At 38.5% G+C, this 21,683-nt stretch overlaps 2 protein-coding genes across 2 annotated transcripts; one reads left to right on the top strand and one right to left on the bottom strand.

Annotated features, from left to right (window-relative positions):
- Window positions 1-302: 302 nt before the first annotated feature.
- bicdl2l (bicaudal-D-related protein 2-like) lies at window positions 303-7,397 on the top strand. Its single transcript, XM_041801833.1, has 6 exons — window positions 303-1,804; window positions 2,390-2,509; window positions 2,593-2,751; window positions 3,569-3,645; window positions 3,772-3,892; window positions 6,577-7,397. Exons 1-6 carry the CDS (start codon window positions 1,274-1,276, stop codon window positions 6,919-6,921), a joined length of 1,353 nt encoding a protein of 450 aa, XP_041657767.1. The 5' UTR covers window positions 303-1,273; the 3' UTR covers window positions 6,922-7,397.
- Window positions 7,398-8,466: 1,069 nt separating this feature from the next.
- On the bottom strand, window positions 8,467-19,949 carry abhd11 (abhydrolase domain containing 11). Its single transcript, XM_041802184.1, has 6 exons — window positions 18,433-19,949; window positions 17,599-17,734; window positions 15,778-15,951; window positions 13,067-13,237; window positions 12,482-12,663; window positions 8,467-10,436 (listed from the first exon to the last, which is right to left on the bottom strand). Exons 1-6 carry the CDS (start codon window positions 18,555-18,557, stop codon window positions 10,301-10,303), a joined length of 924 nt encoding a protein of 307 aa, XP_041658118.1. The 5' UTR covers window positions 18,558-19,949; the 3' UTR covers window positions 8,467-10,300.
- Window positions 19,950-21,683: the final 1,734 nt, after the last annotated feature.

Genomic DNA, 21,683 nt, shown 5'->3' with positions numbered 1-21,683 from the left:
TCACCACATACAAACCTCTCAAAAGGAAAAAGTCAAAGGTGAAAGTCATCTTGGAGCTGGAATTTGAGACTAAATTACTTGTTGCACTATGTTTGTTACACTTCACAGGGAAACTGTAAGCACACTTTACAGATACTGGCACAGATGAGATGTCCTCTGATGATCTATTACCTATTTAAAATTTAATTTATTGGAGACGGCCATAAATAAAAGATGATAAACAGTTTTACGGCCTGGACTGGGTCCACCTGTCCTAACCCACAGTGACCTACTTTTCTGTAAAAAATGTTGAGTGGCGTCTACAAGAGAGGCACTGATAAGGAAACATACATGTCTGTAAAGCTCACACAACATTACAGTGGAAAAACTTCCTCATTTCTCTATTCCAGCAAAAATAACTCAAGTTTTCAGTTAGCACGCAAAGTTGGGGAAATTAGAATACACGTTTTTCTTTCCATGGCAAAGTAAAACGTGACGTGACTGTTTGAACCGTATGAGGCCTTTAGAAAGATGTGAAACCAAACCATAAGTGGCAGTAAACTCAGGTGAATTTGTTGTTTTGTTCCATGGCTACAGCCTTGAATTTAGCACACACTTGTCTGAAACTTAATTCACCTCACTGTATAAGAAAAACATGTTTTGAATAAGAAGGGTTTATCACTAACTCATTTCTGCTCATATGTGGAGCTCTGCGACAAAAAATAACACCCTTTTTCCTAAACCACAAAGAAAGACTACTAATGTGTTTTCCCCTAAAGCAGTCAGACTTCATAAATGAATCAGTGACTAAATGGGTGAATGTGGTTTTGACCTCATAGGAGCAAAGAGAAAATATTTAAGTCAGATTATTAAGACACAGTTTTCCTTCATTGTATAACACGCTCTCTCTTGAGTTGCATGATAATAAGAGGTTTATATCAAGTATCATATGTCAAGCCTTGATAATCTGTCTCCATTACAGGATCAAAAACCCTCCTCTCTTTGTTCCCCTGCAGCTGTGGTATGTTTACACGTCATGTTTGTGTAGCAATAGAAAGAAGGAAGAAAAAACCGAGACGGGCCACATGAAGCCACAACCTCCTGTGACATCACATCACATCATGTCGTGTTGCTGTGAAGACGCATGTTTCAGGAAAAACCAGTTAGGAGACATTCTCATGCTGCCTCCTCCTTGTCTTCCAGTCTTCCTCTTGCTCATTTAATGTTTGTATAGAGCACGACAATATCGCCAGCTGACTTTTGAGGTTCTACTTTGACCAGTCCTGAGCTGATCATGAACTTCTCTCAATCCTTCTCAGCGCTCAATGAGCAGCTGAGACCTCGGATCACCACCAGCCATCAGCTTTACTCCTCCCTGACCAGAGTGGAGGACAGACAGTGGGGTTCTCTAAAGGTCCAACCCACATATTACCGACCTACGATTCTGCCAACAGAACCAGCAACCTCTGTGACTTTAGCAGAACAAGAACCTGAAGAGGCTGCAGATCAGGAGGATGTCGCCTCTGAAGGAGATTGTGCCGATGTGAGTCTCTGCAATAACTCATGCCTAATCACTGGTTTGAATTTGAGAGATATGTGTGAAGAGGAGCTGCTTGAGAAGGACAGCAACACTTCACCAACTGAGGAGAAGGACATTCCAGGTGAGCTGACCTCAGAGGAGACCGGAGAGCCCACAGAGTCTGTATCCAGTGAGGGTGGGAGCAGCTCCCTCCAGAGAAGCTACTTAGATGGGACTTTACCAGACCTCATCAGGAGTGGAAGGCCACTTGGCAGGCGCAGGACACTGGGACCAGTCTCAGACACGGTAGGATTTTACTTTTTTTTTTTGTTTGTATAAGTGGGAGAGAGATTGTTGGGTAGTAATCTACTCCAGACTGGCTTGTCAAACAACAAGACCTGTTAAACAGGGAGGAGACTGTCCCAACTGTCACTATGGCATACCCAAAACATGTATGAACACACAATTCAAGCAAGTAGGAAAAAGACAGAATATAATTTACAGTAATTAAGGATAGTATTAATAAGTTTGACGTGAGTGAGCAGAAAAGCTTTCCTTGGGACAATTTTCTCTGAGTTGTAGGAAAATGTTGTGTTATGAAATTCCCTTCATCAGTTATGCTTATGCGTATGAGTCTGATGTTGTGAATACATCCGTAGATTCATATTTCCTTGTCTGGATGTTTTGTAATACACCTCATCCGGTATGACTGGATCTCTTGTCTACAATTCACCCAGGAATCCAGATTAGCAGTTTCTGTTTACATTCTGTTAAAATGTCATGAGCTTGTACTTTTAGCATGCAGGACTGCAATTACTGTGTCTGAACACTTAAAAAAAACTGCTGACATGCATTGTTAAAATGCTCTTTTGTCATATTTCTTGGTTGCAGCTGAAAGAAGTGCGCAGAGAGGTGGAGCTGTCCAGGAGAAGAAGCATTAAACTGAAGGCTCAGGTGGACAAACTGCAGGAGAACCGAGATGGACGGGGATGGAGCCAGCACAGAGAGAGGGTAAGAGTTACATATGGCACCAGAACAAAGTTCCCATATATGCAAGAATAGTATGAAGTATTCCCCTTTGATTCCTCTTATAGGTCACAGAAGAGGTTCTGTCTGTTCTGCGGCTGCTGCACCCACTGACGGAACAAGAGTCCAGCCTACCTGAACCCTCTGATGGGGAGAACCGGTTGGACCATGCCCTGGTCCAGCTGCAAAATGTGGCTCGCAAACTGGCAATCAGCCACACCAAAGAGGTACAGGCTACACTTGCATTCGAATAAAGCTTAGTATCCCTCATTAACATCTTTAAAACCTTTAATTTGGGTGAGCTTATTGAATATGTCTTTTTAAGATTATTTTTGGGGGCCAGAGAGAGACAGGAAATATGGGGCTAGAAAATGGGGGAGATTTGCACCAAACCTGTGCAGAGATTGGGAATCAATCCTGTGATCAGTGCACCAGAGACTACATCCTCAGCACATGGGTGCCTGCTTTACCCACTGAGCCAAACCAGTGCCCTTATTGGACATGTTTGCCAGAAAATTGTTTGCTTTGAAATAGAAAAGAAATGGAGCAAAAACAATGTACACAAGAAATAATATGTTATAATTGACATTGTTTCTGCCTGGCAACTTTTACTTGGTACAAGTAGTCTGCCCTATTATTAGAAGTGTTCCCTAGACATAAAGGACTAAATATAGATGGCAATGCAGCATGCAGTTTGTATAGTCAACAAAGTATTGGAATGGAGGACTCCTTAGAATAGAACAAGCCCTTAGGCTTTTACTCAGAAAGCTATGCACACATGACAAGCACCCGTGTCCTCCTGCTGACGCATTTCTCAATCGTTCATTAAAAAGATTGTGAATACCTCTGCCCAGGAGTCAAAGCACAGCTATGTGACCAGACAAGAACAAATGACAGTACCTGTGATGTGCATCTCTGTGGTATTTGCAACAAGATAGGCCAGGATCGGTGTTAAAAGATAAGAGTGAGAATTGTGAGTTTCACTTAAAAAATAACCAGAGTTTGGAGAAAATTTAACCCTTCTCTTTTTTTGGTCTTTCAAAGTCCAACCCCGGAAAAGGATCAGAGGACAGTACTATTCTGCAGCAGGCTCTACGGGACAGAGATGAGGCCATAGAGAAGTAAGTACACAGTCACAATCACCACCTATGAATAAGCAGTGAATCAGGATTGATGGAGGAAAAGAGAAGCTTAAAGATGAAGTTCTATTATGAGTTATGTGTCATTCTTTCTGTTCTGCTGTGCAGGAAGAAGGCCATGGAGGAAGAGCTGCTGCGGAGTAAATCAGAGATGATGTTGCTGAACAACCAGGTGCTGGAAGCTGTACAGAAACGTTTGGAGATGTCACTGGAGCTCGAGGCCTGGAAGGTAAATCAGACGAGTTTAATTTTCAATACAGAAACAAAAAGTGGAGCAATTTCCAAGGAAAGGGCGTTGACTATGAACAAATAAATGTTTGACACGTAAATGAGAATACGGAGCCAAAAAGCATGCCTAAGCAAGCCAAGAGTGGGGAATGTGAATATGTATGTCAATAAAGTAGGCCAAGATTAACACCCAATGTTAATTAAAAGATCACACATGATCATTGTGAAGTACTCAAATACAATTAAAATGTTCAGGGGTTACATTCTGCACGAGCCAGGCTTCAGGGTGATACTGCCAGCTGCTGTTCTGCAACAGTGTCCTGACCTCATTCATTATGTGTTCTGATGAGCACCTGGATCTCTGCAGACTAAACAGAAACTACAGTGCAGATAGACTGAACAATTACACCAAAACTTCAAGCATATCATTTATAGATCTGTTGTCAAGAGTTTACAGTCATCCAAAAACAAAATTTCTGTCATTATTTTTTAAGCAATTTTTTTTTTTACAACAAAAGCCCAGCATGGACAAACAAAATACTGCCATTACAAACAGCCCTTTTTTGTCTTTTGCATGGCCACTGCAGTTTCTCCCTAACACTTAAAGAGAATTAGGTTGCAACATGTGAGCTCCCCTAATGAAGCATAGAGGATGCTAAAATATTCATTCTGCATATAAATTAACTTCTTGGTAATACAGTGCCTACAAAAAGTATTCACCCCCTTGGCTGTTTTACCCTTTTATTAGTTTTATAAATCAATCATGGTCAACATAATTTGGCTTTCTTGACAAGAAATAACAAAAATCCCTTCAATTTCAAAGTAAAAACAGATTTCTACAAAGTAAACGAAAATATTTAATGTAAAATAAGTGATTGCATGAATATTCACGCCCTTCAAGTCAGTATTTATAGGTGCACTTTTTGGCTGCAATCACAGCACTGAGTCTGTGTGGATAGGTCTCAATCAGGCCTGCACATCTAGACACTGCAATTTTACTCCATTCTTCTTTGCAAAATTGATCAAGCTGTCAGGTTACACAGGGACAGGGTTTAAACAGCACTTTTTATGTCCAGCCACAAATGCTCTTATCAGATTGAGGTCTGGGCTTTGACTAGGCCACTCTGGAACATTCACCTTGTTTTCTTTAAACCATTTCTCTGTAGCTTTCGCTGCTTACTTCAGGTCATTTTCTTGCTGTAAAATATATCCACTCCCAAGCCGTAGTTCTCTTGCAGACTGAAAAAGATTTTCCTCCAGGATTTTCCTATATTTTGCTGCATTCATTTTACCCTCTACCTTTACAAGCCTTTCAGGGCCGGCTGCTGAGAAGCATCCCCACAGCATGATGCTGGCACCACTGTGCTTCACAGTGGGAATGGTTTGGTGTCCGTCAAATAAAGTATTTTGTCTGATGGCAAAAAAGCACCATTTTGGTCTCACCAGAACAAAGAACTTTCTTCCACTTGACCATGGAGTCTCACACATGCCTTTTGGTGAACTCTAGTCAATATTTAATGAGTTTTCTTCCACCTTCCCATAAAGCTTTGACTGGTGAAGAATCCAGCCAACAATTTTGCATATCTGAGGTGCTCACTCTTTTCCTTCTTGCATGGTCATTCAGTTTGGGAGGACACCTGATCTAGGCAGATTTACACATGTGCCATATTGCTTCCATTTCTTGATAATGGATTTAACTGAACTTCAAGGGATGTACAGGGCCTTGGAATTTTTTTGTATCCATTCCCTGACTGAGTTGATTGGAGTGTTCTTTTGTCTGCATGGTGTAATGGTAGCCAGGAATAATGATTAACCATTGAAATGGCCTTCCAGACACAGGTGTCTTTAGATTACAATCACTTGAGACACAATCACTGCACTCAGGTGATCCTCATTTCACAAATTGTAAGACTTCAATTGACTAGACCTCTGTTGAATGAGGTCAGCCACTTAAAAGGGGATGGATATTTATGCAGTCACTTATTTTACCTCACATATTTTTGTTTGATTAATGTTACTTTGTAGAAATCATTTTTGTCAAAAATGCAAAATTATGACAATGATTGATTTATAAAATCTACGAAAAGGTTAGACATCCAAGGGGGTGAATGCTTTTTATAGGCACTGTATGTACCAAATTAGGGTAGGGGTCATTGTTGGATTCAAGGCTAAAATATACAGTACAGTGCAAATGTTTAGTTAGTAATTCATAGTTAAAATGGTTCATTTTTTATCAACAAAATGCATGAGCAGAAGAAGTAAATGAACACATGAAAAATCTAAATCAAATCTATATTTGGTGTGACCACTCTTGGTCTTCAAGTCACTGTGAATTCTTCCTCAATTAAATTTGTAGGTTAAAATGCAATCATTAATTGAAACTGAAACAGCTGTGAAGGAGAGTTTAAACTGAGCAAAGAACAGCTGTGAGCCAGTGTACCTTGAAGAATCTAACATTTATCATATTGGAAGCATTCTTGTTTAGCAGCATTTGATTACATCTGCCTGAAATGTTTGCACATTACTGTATATTCTAGTTGGTCTAAACATCCTTACTCTCCTTGCTCTCCCAAAAGTCCCAGAAATCACATCTCTGCCATGTTTCCTGTCACTCATCCCTGTTTACAGATTTGTCACTGTCAGTATTTCTGGTGCTCTGACAGCCTTTTTTTTTGCTTTACCCAGGAGGACGTTCAGCTGATGCTTCACCAGCAGCTGCAAATTCAGCAGCAAGCAGAGCAGGCTCAGAAGAAGCCCTCCCGACTGGGTATCCTGAGGAGAAATAACAAACCGCCCATTCAGCGGCCCTCCAACTTTCCTTTGGCTGTATCTGCTCCTTCCACAACCAACTCCAACCAAATCTTTGTCTCCAAATCTGCTACTTCTACTCCAAGCACATCTCCTTCCCAACGCAACTGGAGGGACAAGCTGAGGAGGGGAAAAAGTAGCCGTCAAGGGGACCAAGATGCAGTTGGGCTAGATTCAGATAGTGGCAAAGGTGACGACTTTGAGGTAGTTTCACTTGATTGAAATAATTGTCTCGCAATTAGTGTGCTTTTTTGACACATAAAGCCATCTGACAATTTAAAGTTCCCTTCCACTTAAAAATGCCTGTTGCTTATTGTAACTAGGTTGGAGTTAAAGAATTTTGTACCAAATGGCATTTTTAATTTAGTCACAATTGCAGCACGTGCACACAGAGAGCAGACTTTTGTGTGTGTTTATAAATGTATATTACAGCCACTGCATGAACAAGATTCACAAAGTCACACCTTTTTGATTTCTTTTCAGGGAGAAGCAGACATGATTTTAAGCATTTTTAACAAGCTTTTATTTGGAAAAAACCTACCAGTCATAAAAAAACGTATTACAAGCAGATTATTGTTAGTCTTAGTGTTATGTACTGTGGGGTATTTGTAGAGTTCTGTTTGCTATTTGTCCTTATCACTTACCCATGATTATAACTGTGATAATGAACGAGCCACATCACTTTATTTTGTTGAACTTGAATACCTTTCTTTTGTTTCCTGTACATTTGTGTCTTGCTGTTAATAAATTAATTCTATTGCAAAAGTTGCCTAAAAATGCTTGCTGATTCAGACTGCAGCAGGGATGCAAAGTACCTAATTGCATTTAATCAAATGATTGTAATTAAGTAGTTTTTTGGGTACTTGCACTTTTTTTAATACATTTTAAAATCGGTACTTTTACTCCTACTTACGTAGGTTTTAATCAGAGTAAATGCACTTTTACTTGAGTACAATACTCTTGTACTTTTTCCACCTGTTGACTACACTGTAGCACACAGTGAGAATGAATCCACATCACATCCAAAAACATCTGTTATGCACAGCAAAAACTGGAGTGTTGACAACTCAGGGTTAAACATTCTGGAGTTGATTTTAACCCCCAAAATCTAATTTTATTTGACAGTTTTGATCCAGCTGTGTTAGTTCAACTCTCTACAAAGTCAGCTGATCAAAGCTTGCCCACTGTGGTTTCAAACCTGGGGGGATGTGTGGGTGGAGTTCCCATCATGCCCTTGCAGAATGTTTCGATATCTTTTATATGTGTTTAGTTGTGTTTGGATGTTAATGTGATCTCTGCTGGCATTCATTTTGTCTTGTTTTTGATGTGAGACATATACACACCATAAGTGAAGTTATCCACTGAGTTAGAGTTACAGTCTTTGACTTTAGGTGCTCCTAAATGATGTATAGTGCATATTCTTCATCAGTTTTTATTGCCTTGGAACGAGTTTGACTCTCTGCTTTGTTCTTGCCAGGGGAGACTCACGTTGCCACACATTTTCAGGAGGTACTGCACCGCTCTCATATTGTAAAATATTTAACACAAGGAAAGGTTATATTTTCTCTACTCTGTACTTCAACTTTAAAATAGATACTTTTTACTTTTAATTGAGAAGATTTATAGACCAGAACTTTTACTTTTGTAAATTTTAACCAGAGTAGGTGTACTTGAGTACAATAGAAATGTAGTTTTTCCACCTCTGGACTGCCATAAAGGTCGTGAGAGGCCTTCGATACCTACACATTTCAAGATTCAAACAAAATATTCAAGGATATTTGCATTTTTATTTTAGAATTTTAGTGTGTACATTTTCAGCAATATATAATCCACTTCTATATTCATCTTGCACACATTTAAAATGTATATATGGCAATATCTAGAATGAGTCCCATCATTGTGGCAACATATTAAACAGACTCAGACATACATAGCACTAAAGATTTTATATCTGATGATGAGAGAGAAGGCATGCTCATATTGACATTATACAATCCTGAACACATGATTACAGTCTTCAAAAAGCTTTTCAGTGTTAATAGATTCTCTTTTCTATATTGTAGACATTGGTTCTGAAATATTCAGCCCACTGCAGCACTAAAGAAGCTGAAGCAGAGCCTGCATTCAAATGTCAGTGGTAAATAATCCTCTCATTCATATTGTGCAACAAGACAAATCTGTCCTGAGGTTGAGGAGGATGAGATGATTCTTCTCCACCAACTGGAGCTTCAAAGAATAAAACAGACATTTTCACCAAACTTAACTCAAAGCCGTTTAGACTTCTGCATTCACATAAAACTAACATGAAATACTGATTGTAGTAAACGTCAAGTGCCATGAGGGGATATACCCATACTGGTTAGAGCCCCTTGTCAGAAAATTCACACAGAACTGGCAACCCAGCTGCCAATCTGCAGTCTGCTTATTAAAACTGTTGAATAAAACTTTTTCCATCAAGTTTTACAGAACTGGAAAAAGAGCCTTACACTAAGGAGGCACATACAAATTCACAACACCCTGCTTATTCATACGGATGGCAGTTTCACTACTGGACTGTACTTTTAAACCCATGAGAACAGAAATGGTATTAACACAGTTACTATACCAACAAAACTTTCTGCAGCATATATTTGTGTCATACACATATGGCGCCTTAGTTTTAAATATAGGTTAGATACAGATAATAAACAGTTTTGATCAAACACTGATCGCCTACAAAGACAACACCATTACTAAGGCTTGTAGCCAGACAGACAATAATAGTACACATGTATAACAATTAGCATATCCAAGTGTAACCTGAGATATTCAGGGAACAATCTGCGTTTTGAGCAAAATGAGAGCTAGCATTCTCTCTGACCTCGAGTTCTGACCTGTAAAGACTTGTTGCTTAAATGCAGCAGATACAGAGAAAAGGGGATGTGAGGAGCAATGTTCTAGACCAAAATACTGAATATATCACCACTGTCAAAACTGAATTAATTTTCTTCAACAAACCATCTGTACACATAAAGCCCATGTAACTGCCTCTATACAGAGCCTGAATGACCCAGCACACAATACCAAACACCTTAATTTAAGAACTGATTTTTGCTTTGCATATTCCTCCGTCCTCTTAGTCAATAGCTTTAATGTATTTATTTCATTCCAGCGCTGTCAAAACTTAAACATCTGAACTGCTTCTGGTCCACTCCGCCAACCCAAGCTTTCACTTGGCCTAAAACCTCAATGTAATGATATTAGCATAAATCTGCACTGTGCAAATGAGTTTCTTTGGATTAGTATCATATATACGTAACCACCTTTATGTTAGACTGAGAATTAAAATAAAATAAATAAAAGTACATCTAGAAATCAGCCAACCTCATTACAATATCTGTCTGGCAGTGAAAACAAAGCTTGTTCTCGTTACGCTACACACACTTTGTTTCAAGGTAAATACTGACTGCTGTAAAAGGGCGAGTTTGGTCCAGTGTTGACACCATGAATGACTCCACTCGCAGTTGCTGAAGCTGCTGAATTGTCCCTTTTATTTCCAGTGAGAGGCCGCTCAGAGATGCTGAGCACAGGAAAAAGTTTTGTGACGTAGGGCAGGATGCAGCTAAGACTGAAGGAAGGTGATGATGGAGCTGATGAAATCTAAGGGTTTATCTGCATGGATCCAGTGGCTGGCATCTGGAATGTACTGGATGTCAGCCAGAGGGAACAACCTCTGGATTTCTGGGTAATCTTCAGAGCTGGATCAGGGTAAAAGAGCAGGAGAATAGGAGGTGAGAATATCAGACAAAGAAAGGGTTGTGTGTGTTCAACAAACATGGAAGGATTACAAAAAAAAACAAACAAACAAACAAGAAACAAAAACTGAAATGTTAGATTTGAGATCAGATTTAAGATATTTTTCTACACAATTTAAAAAAAATGGGAATTTATTTTAATTCATATTTGCATCTTTTTCAAAATATTATTGTTTCCTATAATAAAGTAACAAAAGGCTAAATACATATAAATAAAACTATTGCTGTGTCTGTGGGGTTTTTGTTTTATTTTAATACAAGTATTTTTTAAACACTTCTGTACATTTCCATTTGTATTTTTAAATGTTTGAAGTGCTGTATATTTTCATTTGCAATTTTTATTACATTCATTTATATTATTTTTCATTTGTTTACCCCCTCCCCCAGTGCTAGTGTGTGATTCTGCTAGTTTTCTGTTGAAATGAATTACAATAGTTGTCTGCAATCAATAATTACCCCATTTTTTGTCTTTAGACCTACATATATGTAGCTACAGCCATTTACTTCTTGGTCATCTGTGCCTTCCATCTTTCTGAGATACTAACATCTATAGACTAGTACAATGTGCTGTTTCCTAGAGCTCTTTGTGCCCAAAAGAAGTAAAAGTCAAATCTTCAGGAGTTCAAGAAAAGTGTTTCTCTCTCTCCCCGTTTAGATGATGAGAGATTCATTTTGCAGGATGAAAATTAGCATTATTTCCAGTACTGACACATTTGAAACAAATATCACACTTACAAAACAGTGGCGTTGACAAATCTTGTTAAATTGTTGAAAATATAAGTATTTGGAGCAGCTTTTTTGTATTTGGTACTGTATTTCATATTACTAATAATAATTAGTATTGATTTTCTGATTATTGCAAGCGGCTTTATGATTCTAACATTTTTTTGCTGGTTACTAGTTCAGCTTAGCCATTTTTCATATGATTCGCTGTATTTTTGTTGTTTTGGTTTGTAATTGTCTAACATGTACCTTAGGTTTCATTAGCAATGGACTGGTGGAGGACCCACATACACCTAGGCGGGCCTATCTTTTTTTTTTTCCTTTTTAACTCTTGCAAGAGAGGCATGATGTCTCTATGCTGGTGATAGGTATGGATGGAGGATTTGGGGTTGTCTATCCATTTGTGCCATTCTTTTAAACACGATTTCTTAAGAATATTTGAGGGATTTTCTTGAAACTTTGCACAAATGTCCACTTGAACTCAGGGATAAACTGAATACATTTTGGAGGTCAAAGGTCAAGGCCACTGGGTCACATGCTCACCCCTTACTTATGAACAAAAATGAGCAAATTCTTTTTTTTTAAAAGGTTGTTTTTTCCCTCCCAATTCTGTTTTTTGTTATCTTGTTAAAAGAAAGACTTTAAGAACAGGAAAACATGTGACCCAACAGGAAAGGTAAACATATCAAATAAGAAGCCTAAATTATTTGAAATTGTTAATTTCTACATACAGTTATAGAAAACCCCCTCTCCACCTAAAATAAAAACCATGAATTGAATTTTTTCATGTTTTTTTCTTTCATTTTTGTGATTGAAACAAGAAAAACTGACCATGACTGACCTGTGTTTTCATTTTTAGTTAAAAACAAAAAAAAAACACAAAAAAACTGAATAAGTCTCTCCAGATTTCTGAAGCTTGTTTTCACCAGAAAATGGAAGAGCCTAAAAGTAAGCTACCCCTTCTTCACCAAGCACTGCAATTGTAAATCTCGTGTATAAAACCACCAGGTAGTACGTGGCTCCAGTTTTTTTGTTTGTTTTTTGTTTCATGCTTATTTTTGGAAAATAAATCCATGAAAAACACAGAACTCTCACATGGAAAAAGGACTTCTTTTGCCTTTGAATGTGTTTTTTGTCAACAATTTTCTTGAAAATGGAAAAATAAATACTTTAATCAGTGCTATGATACCTGGCATATTCAGAGATTGAAGTAATCCACAGATTGGGCTCTATGAAAATATAGTCTGTGTTTGTGGTCTTTTTACCTTATATACGCAGAACTTGCTCCTCCTAAAAACAGTGTAGGCCCCTCAAAGGTGGAGTCAAAGCTAGGGAAGCTCATGATATTATCAAGGTGTGCAGAGATGGCCTCCAAGTTGACCCTCCAGGCATAATGCCCGTTCTGCTCCACCAGGTTAGTCAGCAGAAACTGGCGCACCGAGCGCTCCTGAGGGAGAGAAGAGCAGTTCAATACCAATACTGTTAGGAACACACTTAACAGACACATTTAGAAATTAAATAGGCAGCTTTTTCTGCATAAAACGTAAAAAAAACCAAAACAAAACAAAAGAAACAAAACAAAACAAAAAAAACACCTGAAACCACATGTAAGCTACTAGCTGGTAGAGACTGTATCATTTTAATGTGTATCAGCTGCACACGTTTAAAGGCAACCACTTACTAACAAGTGCATTTTATCAGCGCTGTTAAGTACTAAAATATCAGTAAGAACTTGTTTTCTTTGGTTGCCAGGTTACAAAAAATGGTGACAGCTAGTTCAGTATGAGAGTAGGTACACTGACATCATTGCATTTTAAATTGAAAAGTTTAGACCAAAAACCTGTCCTGACCTTGACCAAACTGCGGAGCTGATCCTCAGCCATCCGCCTGGCGGTGGAACGTGGGATGTCACTGGAGATCTTCACCTCCTGCATGGCCTGGATGTAATAGTGGAAGTTGGTGCGTGAGGTGGTCTGTGCTGGACTGATGTCAACCACCACCAACCTCTCTACTAAACTAGGCTGCAAACGAGAGAGTAAGAGTTTTAACCAATATCAAACAAAAAGGACAGCAAGGTGTTGCAGAAGACCAGAGGAGTATTATTAAGTTCAAAGTACATAAAAGCAAGCAGACAGAAAGGTGACTTCATGCTCAGCAGGTTTACAGTTTTTTTTTTTGGGGGGGGGGGGGGGAGACAACAACACAAACACTAAAAAAATCTGGGTATAAATAATATACAAATTATATACAGTGCTTAACAAATTTATTAGACCACCTGTGACAAAAACGAGAAAACATAAATATTTTAGAAATCTTTCAAAAACTTGTTTAAAACTAAAAATGTTATTATTTATTTGGCAAATAACAAACTGAAACAACTAAATAGTCCTTTTTCACACATAATAACCAAAAAACTTCATATTTTGTATGGCCTCCTTTGGCCTTGATAACAGCTTGCATTCTTGCTGGCATTGTTTTTATGTACTTTTTGACAGTCTCTTTTGTTATTGAGTTCCAAATAGTTTCTAGCTGTTCCCACAGACTTGCTTTAGATGAAACTTTTGTGCCATCAATCTTTAAATCTACTCAATCCCAAATTTGTTCAATAGGATTCAAATCTGGACTTTGACTTGGCCAGTCCATCAGTTCCAGCACTCCAGATTGCTTTTTCTTGGTCAAATAGTCTCTGCACAGCTTTGAAGTATGCTTGGGGTTCTTGTCTTGTTGGCATATGAACCCACCACCAATCAGATTCAGTCCAGAAGGGATTCCATGATGCACTAAGATGTTGTGGTATATGTTCTTGTTCATGATACTGTCGATTTTCACTAATTTGCCCACGCCGTATCCACAAATGGGACCCCATACCATAATGTAATCTCCACCGTGTTTCACTGTGGGTGCAATGCATCTGGCATCAAAACGTTCTCCAGGTTTTCTGCAGACATAAACAACCATGCTGACCGAAAAGTTCAAACTTGGACTTGTCTGTCCAGAGTACCTTCTTCCAGTCATCAACAGTCCAGTGTTTGTGCTCCCTGGCAAATCTGAGGCATTTCTGGATGTTTGCAGACCTCAATAATGGCTTCTTAGCAGCTATTCTTCCCTTTAAGTCTTGTTCCGTCAGTTGTCTGCTTATGGTCATTCTGGAGACTTTCTCAGACTCTGATCTAGAAGCATTCATCTCTGCCTGAAGATCAGCAGTGGTCTTCCTTCTGTCTCTAGTACTTAAAATCTTGAAGTGTCTGACATCTGCTTCAGTTAACTTTCATTTCCTGCCTCTTCCTTGGCACATTTTATAAGTACCAGTCTCAGCAATTAAAATATATTTGACCACACTGTGAGAACCTTTATGTCTTTGCGTATTTGTCTCAGAGACCATCCAGCATCATGAAGTGCTTTAACGTGGACTCTTTCATTTTCAGTGAGCTCTCGACATTTTACCATTTTGAACAGGAATGAGGAATTTCAAACTGAATTCACCTTTTTATACCCAAATTTAAGCCGGCTCACTGGGCTTCTCTGAGAAGTCAAATTAATCAGGCATAACATTCCACCACTAAAACTATTTTTTCTTTGCAGGAATGCAAATAAATAACTATAACTTGACATATTAATCAAGAAATACTAATGTGCATTACTATTTTTTTTCAGTTTTTTGTAAATCAGTAAATTTGAAAAATTCATGGATAACAATAATAATTACATTTTAGCATTAAAAATATCATTTCGGTTAAAGAGCTTCTACATATTGGTGTATTAACCATTGCAGAAACATAAAAAATGATTTTGGTACTTACCAATGCTGTTAATTTAGGGCAGCTGTGGCATAAATCTTACTTTGGGTGGTGGTCTAATACATTTTTTAAGCACTATACATATACATGTATATATATATATATATATATATATATATATATATATATAAATAGCTGGGTCTGGTTTCCTCTCACAACTGCCTATCTAAAACAGGTAATTTATGCATGCATGTATGTATGAATGGCAGGGTCGAAAATTAACTTTTTTGCCTACATACCACATCAGAAGTAACTTTAGGACTGTATAATACCAATATTAAGTGTAAAGTTTACCTATGCTGTCAAAAAGGCCTCCCCACATGCAAATAAACAAGCTGCACTAGAGATCCCTCTCTCATGATACTGAGTCAAAGCATCCCAGCACACATGTGAACCAGGCTCTGACATGGTAAGGAGGTGGCAGGGCTCTGGTGCGTCAGTAAGCGTGTGGGCTTTTTAGCTCATGCTCAAGTCAGAAGGAACAAGCAGAAAACTAGGACCCAGAAATTACATACATTCCTGTAAAAAAGATAAATAACATAAAGCTATTTAGTTTATCTAATAAAGGGACAAGGTATAGACCTGCTCTATAGGGAAGGTATCCTTAAATGACTTCTGTTGTGATCTGGTGTTTCATAGAAAATACAATTCAATAAAATTAACTCGACCTTCAAAGGGGGTGGGGGGTGCCATTGGGGGGTGGGGCGCCCCCCTAATATAATGGTAGGGGAAACACTGCAGTTTCAGTTCTGTCAAGTGCTTACCTGTGTCAGGGCAGTTGTCATTGCCGTTTTCCCACCCATACTGTGGCCGATTAGGACACATTTCTCGATGCGCAACTGGGCGAGGAGGTGTTTCAGGTCATCAGCCATCGCCTCATAGGTAAGCTCCGGGCTGTGTGGACTGTTTCCATGGTTACGGGCATCTACAGTCAGCACCTAACTAGACAAAGGACAATTAGGACTCTTGGAATGGGGGGCAGAGTGAAGTAAAAAGACTAGAGCCCAACCAACCGATTGGTGTGCCGATTTAATCGGACGATTATAGCCTATCAAAAATAACTGTTTATCTACCAAAAGTTAGCCGATAGACGCCAATGTTTTATCGCTGATGAAGAGCAAGGAATAAGACTTAGTTTTACTTAAACATGATGTCTGTGTTCCATTATTTATCCAGGAGAGGGCACGCTCCATATTTTCCTCCCTGCAGCAGAGAGAGTAGAGCTCAGAGCAGCTTGGCTGAGCATCAGATTTGTTTAAGAGAATGGTTTGATTCAATGTTAAGTTTAGAACTAGTTTGTAAAATACATAACTCCAAAAGTTCCCTGTATCATTTCAACCCACTTGTCATGAGTCATGACATGCCTTGTCGTATCCAACACGCTTATCTGTTTTGTTAGCTAGCTAAAGTTAGGATAAGCTAGCTCAACATTAGTAAATTCTAAACTTAATCCAAGTCAGTAATGACACAATGAGCGCAATAGTTCAATATCTTACAGTAATATTACGCTCACTCATCTAGAGGACATCACAGCGAAACGTTTCAAACGTTGCTTTACCAGTGACTTTTAATACGGTGTGTATCCACTTTCTTATAATAATAGGCACAGATAATAATAAATCCATCATTTGTAAAAACACTCAGACCTTCATCAGACACATGCTATGTCATACACACCAACAACAACATCTCTACCATGAATTCTACTTCAATAAATGCATGTTTTTTTAAATGTTAATGACACTGCCAGAGAGATAATTTATTCTTCTTTACTTAGATTATGGTGGATGTTGCTGTTGTTGTAAAAGGTGTTCCTAATATTTTGACCCTCTGGTCCATGTGAGTAGGGCTGGCAAAATATTGCAGACTCTTCAATATGATGCTCCTCACACCAACACCCAGTACCATCTCAACAAGAAGCATACAGAAGAATTATCAGCTTTCTGATGGTCTAGTTATTTATATTATTTATTAATAATAAAAAAGTATGCAAAAATGTAACCAGCCAATTTACTGGTTATTAGAATTTTTTATTCCCTAATATCAGTGTCAGCCCCCAAAAATCCATATCAGCTGGGCTCTAAAAAAGACTTTTGTATGTACTTGACCTTTTTTGTATCCCAGGCCAGTGACAGGTCAAAAGATAAATTATGTGCATGAGGTGATACGTTTCTTCAAGTCCACAAAGGGGTGAAACATCTCATCAGTATTAAATACAACAGTAGAGACTGCTGCAAAGTTTGATCAAATCATTGACCAGCACAGTGATTACGTGTTCTTTCTTTACCTGCTTTTTTAAGAGCTTGGGCTCAGAAAAAAACCCCAACAACATGAGGGTGAATCTTTGAAATCTCTAATATATATTTTGAGCTTTACCCCTGAATTTAATAGGATGCGGACAAAGTAGGAATTCAGGAGTTAAGACTGGGGAGTGACATGTGGGAAAGGAGTCATCGATCAAAATTGGACTTGGCTTGTCTACTCCTCTGTACATGAGGCAGGACCTAACAGGACCATTAGTGCCACCATAAGGTGAAATGTAGCTGTAATAGCCAAAAGGTGGGATGTCTTCACCACTGCATTACCTTTCTGCCTGTGCGCTGGACCAAAGACTTTGCTATCGAATGGAAGTTTGATTTGCTGCCGAAAAGGCCGTGGAGAAACACCAGGGGAGTGCTCTCTCCCTTCCCATCGAAGACATCGTATGTCAAGCTGACTGGGCTGAAGAAAAAGGAAATAACACATGAATTAGTTATAATCTTCCTGGTTATAACCCCTAGGCTGGATAATTAATATAATTCTTCTAAGTTTTTATAGAAAGTTACACCATTTGTATGGAACCATCTTATTCAAACAGGATTTGATTGAATATGATTTAGATGAAGAGAAGACATTCAGTTTAGTTTGTTTGCTTGAGAATACGTTAACATTTCATTTTGATTTTTAATGCATGCCTTCGTTGCATGTTAAGGAGACATCACATAAGGACATGATATTATTGCATTACAGTGCACCTTCCTGAAGGTAGGATTAATTACAGGGGTTTTGTATTAAAAGGCACAACTGATTGGCTTACTGTAAGACTGGCTCTTTATCGTGGATATGGTATTGTACAGCTCACATCAAATAAAAATCAACAACACACGTTTGATTAAGCTACATAATAAAATATAATACATTACATTTTAGTCCAAATCTGTCCAATTATAAAAACTCACCAGCAGATTAACCCTCTTGCTAAGTAGACGGCTGAATGTCATTTAACTAAGCTAATGGTAAAAAATATACACATGGCCTTAGCATGAGGTTTAGCAGAGGAACAGTTGGTTATCATATCCCCTCTGATCATATCCCCTCGCACCACGCTACAGCTCAGCCTAACAGAGGGCATCAGTTAGCCGGTAAGCTAGCAGGGTTACCTGGATGAACTGGCTGTCCGGACCAAGGGAGCCACCCCGCACACATCCTGAAGTCCGGGAAATAAACGACAGGACAGCCGGCCGCTCAGAAATCCTCTCTGGATCAGGCGACACAAAGAACTCATGGCAGCATGTGTTCCGTTACCGAGGGGTTCACAAACAGCATGAGCGTTTGAAAACGGCAACAAGGACGTCAGAGACTAGTAGAGTACAAGCACAGCACCCCGAAAGAGGTCGCTACTGAACGGAGCTTCATTCTATCAACAGCTGATGGTGCGACATGACGTAAGACGCATATGTGTTTGAACCGTATTATCCCTGGGTAAAGTCTCTCAGGCACTGTGGTAATGTTACAACTGGATCGATAGACGAACGAAAACAAACACATTTGTGATCATGGCTAGCGCTATCATTTTTTGTTAGATAGTTACTTATTAATCCCGAGGAAAATTCAAGTAGCATCTTTCAAAACAAATGAAAATTAACATCTTTCCTCTTGTATGTCAAACATGATCAGCTAAAACAGAAAAACGTGCAAAGGCTATAAACCATAGGGAAGGTATCCTGAAATGACTTCTGTTGTGTTGTAACGTTAAAGTTAAAGTTAAATAAATAAATAAAATTAAAACTTTCATGAATAAAAATGGAACGTACATAGAATTTTGACTACAAAAACTACAACTACAAATTACACGTCGTAAAATTAAAACATTGCTCTATGAAGGCAGTGTAAGATTAAGAAATAAAACCTTACAGTTAAAAACAATGGGTTACAAAGTGCTTTGACAAATTTGCGAAGGCAAATACTAGAACAAAGAATAGGATAGGAGCACAACATGCGAAAATGTAGACCCCAACAGCAGAAGAACCCAAGAAAAATAGATCCAGCCAAATTAACCCCAACACCAAGAACTATAAATTGGGGTAATTGCTGTCAATCCAGCATTGTGAAAGCAGGAGTTTTCTAGAAAAATGACATTATTTTAATTTCTGGACATATGTGTGCCCATTTATATTAAGACTCCAGTTATGTTAAGGGAAAACTAGCTAGATTCAATTGACAGTTATTTTAATGAAAATTGTGTTTGATAACTAGGCCTATAGGATTTCTCTTGGAATAAAATATGACTGGCCATTTTCCTCATCAAGTGTTTGTGAGAAGATTTCCAGTGTTGACTCAAAATGATGCTCAATGCATGCCCTTCGTCTAGACCAGTGGTTCCCAACTGTTTAAGCCCCCCCTTCATATATCTGAGAAAAGCCTTGCCCCCCAGGACCCACACAGAAAAGTGACATATTGATGTCAAAAATACAAATAAATTTAAATTGTTTTCATCATTAAGACAACAGCCCAAACCACAATTGTTATTAGCAAAAGACCTGGGTATGAACCATTTGTATAGGTTTTCAATGATTTCAGGTAGTTTGAGTGAACCAAACTGTAACAACCTCAGGGTAGACAGGCCATCACACCCCCCATGAAATCTCTGGCACCCCCTCAAGGGGTTCCCAGACCCCAGGCTGGGAACCAATGGTCTAGACCAGTGGTTTTCAAACTGTGAGGTGGGCCTCCCATGGGGGGCACCACAGGACTTCAGGGGGGGAGCGGACCCATAAACCAGAAAACAAGGTGATTTGTTTTGCTACCTTTACTGTGTGTGAGACAAAATGGACAGATTAATAGTTACTACGAAGACTATACTAGAGTCGACTATTAAAGTTAGGATTTTCCTGCAGTGGTGCTGATGATGCTAAACATTGATACTGTTTAATTTGCAAAGATGTATGAGCTAATGACAGCAAGGCTGTGTAAGCCCTGGGGTCACACTGAGTCAAAGCACCAAGTCAGGGGAATTTTTTGATAGGAAGTAATTTTAGTCACTGAAGGTAACTGAGATATTTAGCACTATAAAAACTAAAGCAAGCCTCTGCAGGTGCAGGTTTTTTGGCACCAATAATGATCAAAAGTGAGTACCAGGCAGGGCTGAAAGTGAAGGATGATCTGCTTATGCAAACTCATGGTTCCCACTAAATTAGAGTGCAGAGCACAACAATCAGGTGGTACTGGCAATAAGTTAATCACTGAAACCAAATACCTGTTTGTCAGGGTAACACAGATGTTTCAAAAAACATGTAAACCAAAGTATCAACAATATTAAAATGTTAAAAATAAAAATGTTTACAGATTTGACAAATGTTTGAAAATGAAGGTTACATCTTTTTTAATCCTATTTTTTTTCATGGTGGTGGGGGTCCGTGGAATGAATGATCTTCTCCTAGGGGAGGCTCACTTGCCCACACTTTGAAAACCCCTGGTCTAGACTACGTTGTTATACCATAAGATGGCGGCATAGAGTTATGTTGGCTCCTCAGAAACGTTTATTGTGAGGCTTCTTTTTAACTGTGGAGCTATATTATCCAGTGAACAATCAAATAGCCTATGGGATGTTACTGATTAAAATTGTATTTTAATAGATCTTTTCTATATGTAATCTGTCAGAGTCTTAATATTGTATAGAATTTTGCTTTATATTAAGAAGACAATGATGCTTGCTTTCATGTTCCCATTAGCATACATTTCCCATTGGTTTGTTTCATATTTTTTTTCTAATCACTACTCTCAGAGTTGTACCCAACACCTACCAATAGTTATTCATTTTGATTGACTTAAGAAGGTGAAATCTTTCTCACATTTATTGCATCTGATCCATCCTTTAACCCTAACTGTATTAGATTACAAGCAATTGTATTAAAGAATCTCTTCCCCTCAGAGTGTTTGTACTCTTATCAGTCTTTCCACCCGACCGAGATTAGTTTGTGATCAGTGCAGCTGATTTGCGTTCTTTCTTGTTTGCCCTGGTCATAACCACAAATATAAAAGTAGACCATTACTCTCTTGGATTAGACCTGGCCTCCCTTGCCATTACTCCAAGTATTCATCACTATGGGAGACACGTAGGGAGAAAGAAATGCTGTGAGCTCTCACCATGGTGATGGCATGAGAAGACATGGTTCAAACCAAACTGAGAAATGGAAGGAAATTGAATGAGTTTGCATTTTATTCTACTTACCACTGCTTCAGCTTCTTCTTTGAAAATTGTTAGCATAGTGTTTCAGATGCCTATTGACATTCGATGAATGATTTTCCTTTTTCTTCATTTATTAAGGGTTCCATTGTTTTGAATACTACTCTTTATACAAGATATTTATTTCACCTTTAAATACAAAAAATCCAGGTAAAATATTTTTTC

The sequence above is a fragment of the Cheilinus undulatus genome, linkage group 12 (genome assembly GCF_018320785.1).
Source record: "Cheilinus undulatus linkage group 12, ASM1832078v1, whole genome shotgun sequence".
NCBI lineage: Eukaryota > Metazoa > Chordata > Actinopteri > Labriformes > Labridae > Cheilinus > Cheilinus undulatus.
This window is presented reverse-complemented; position numbering and strand designations above follow the sequence as displayed.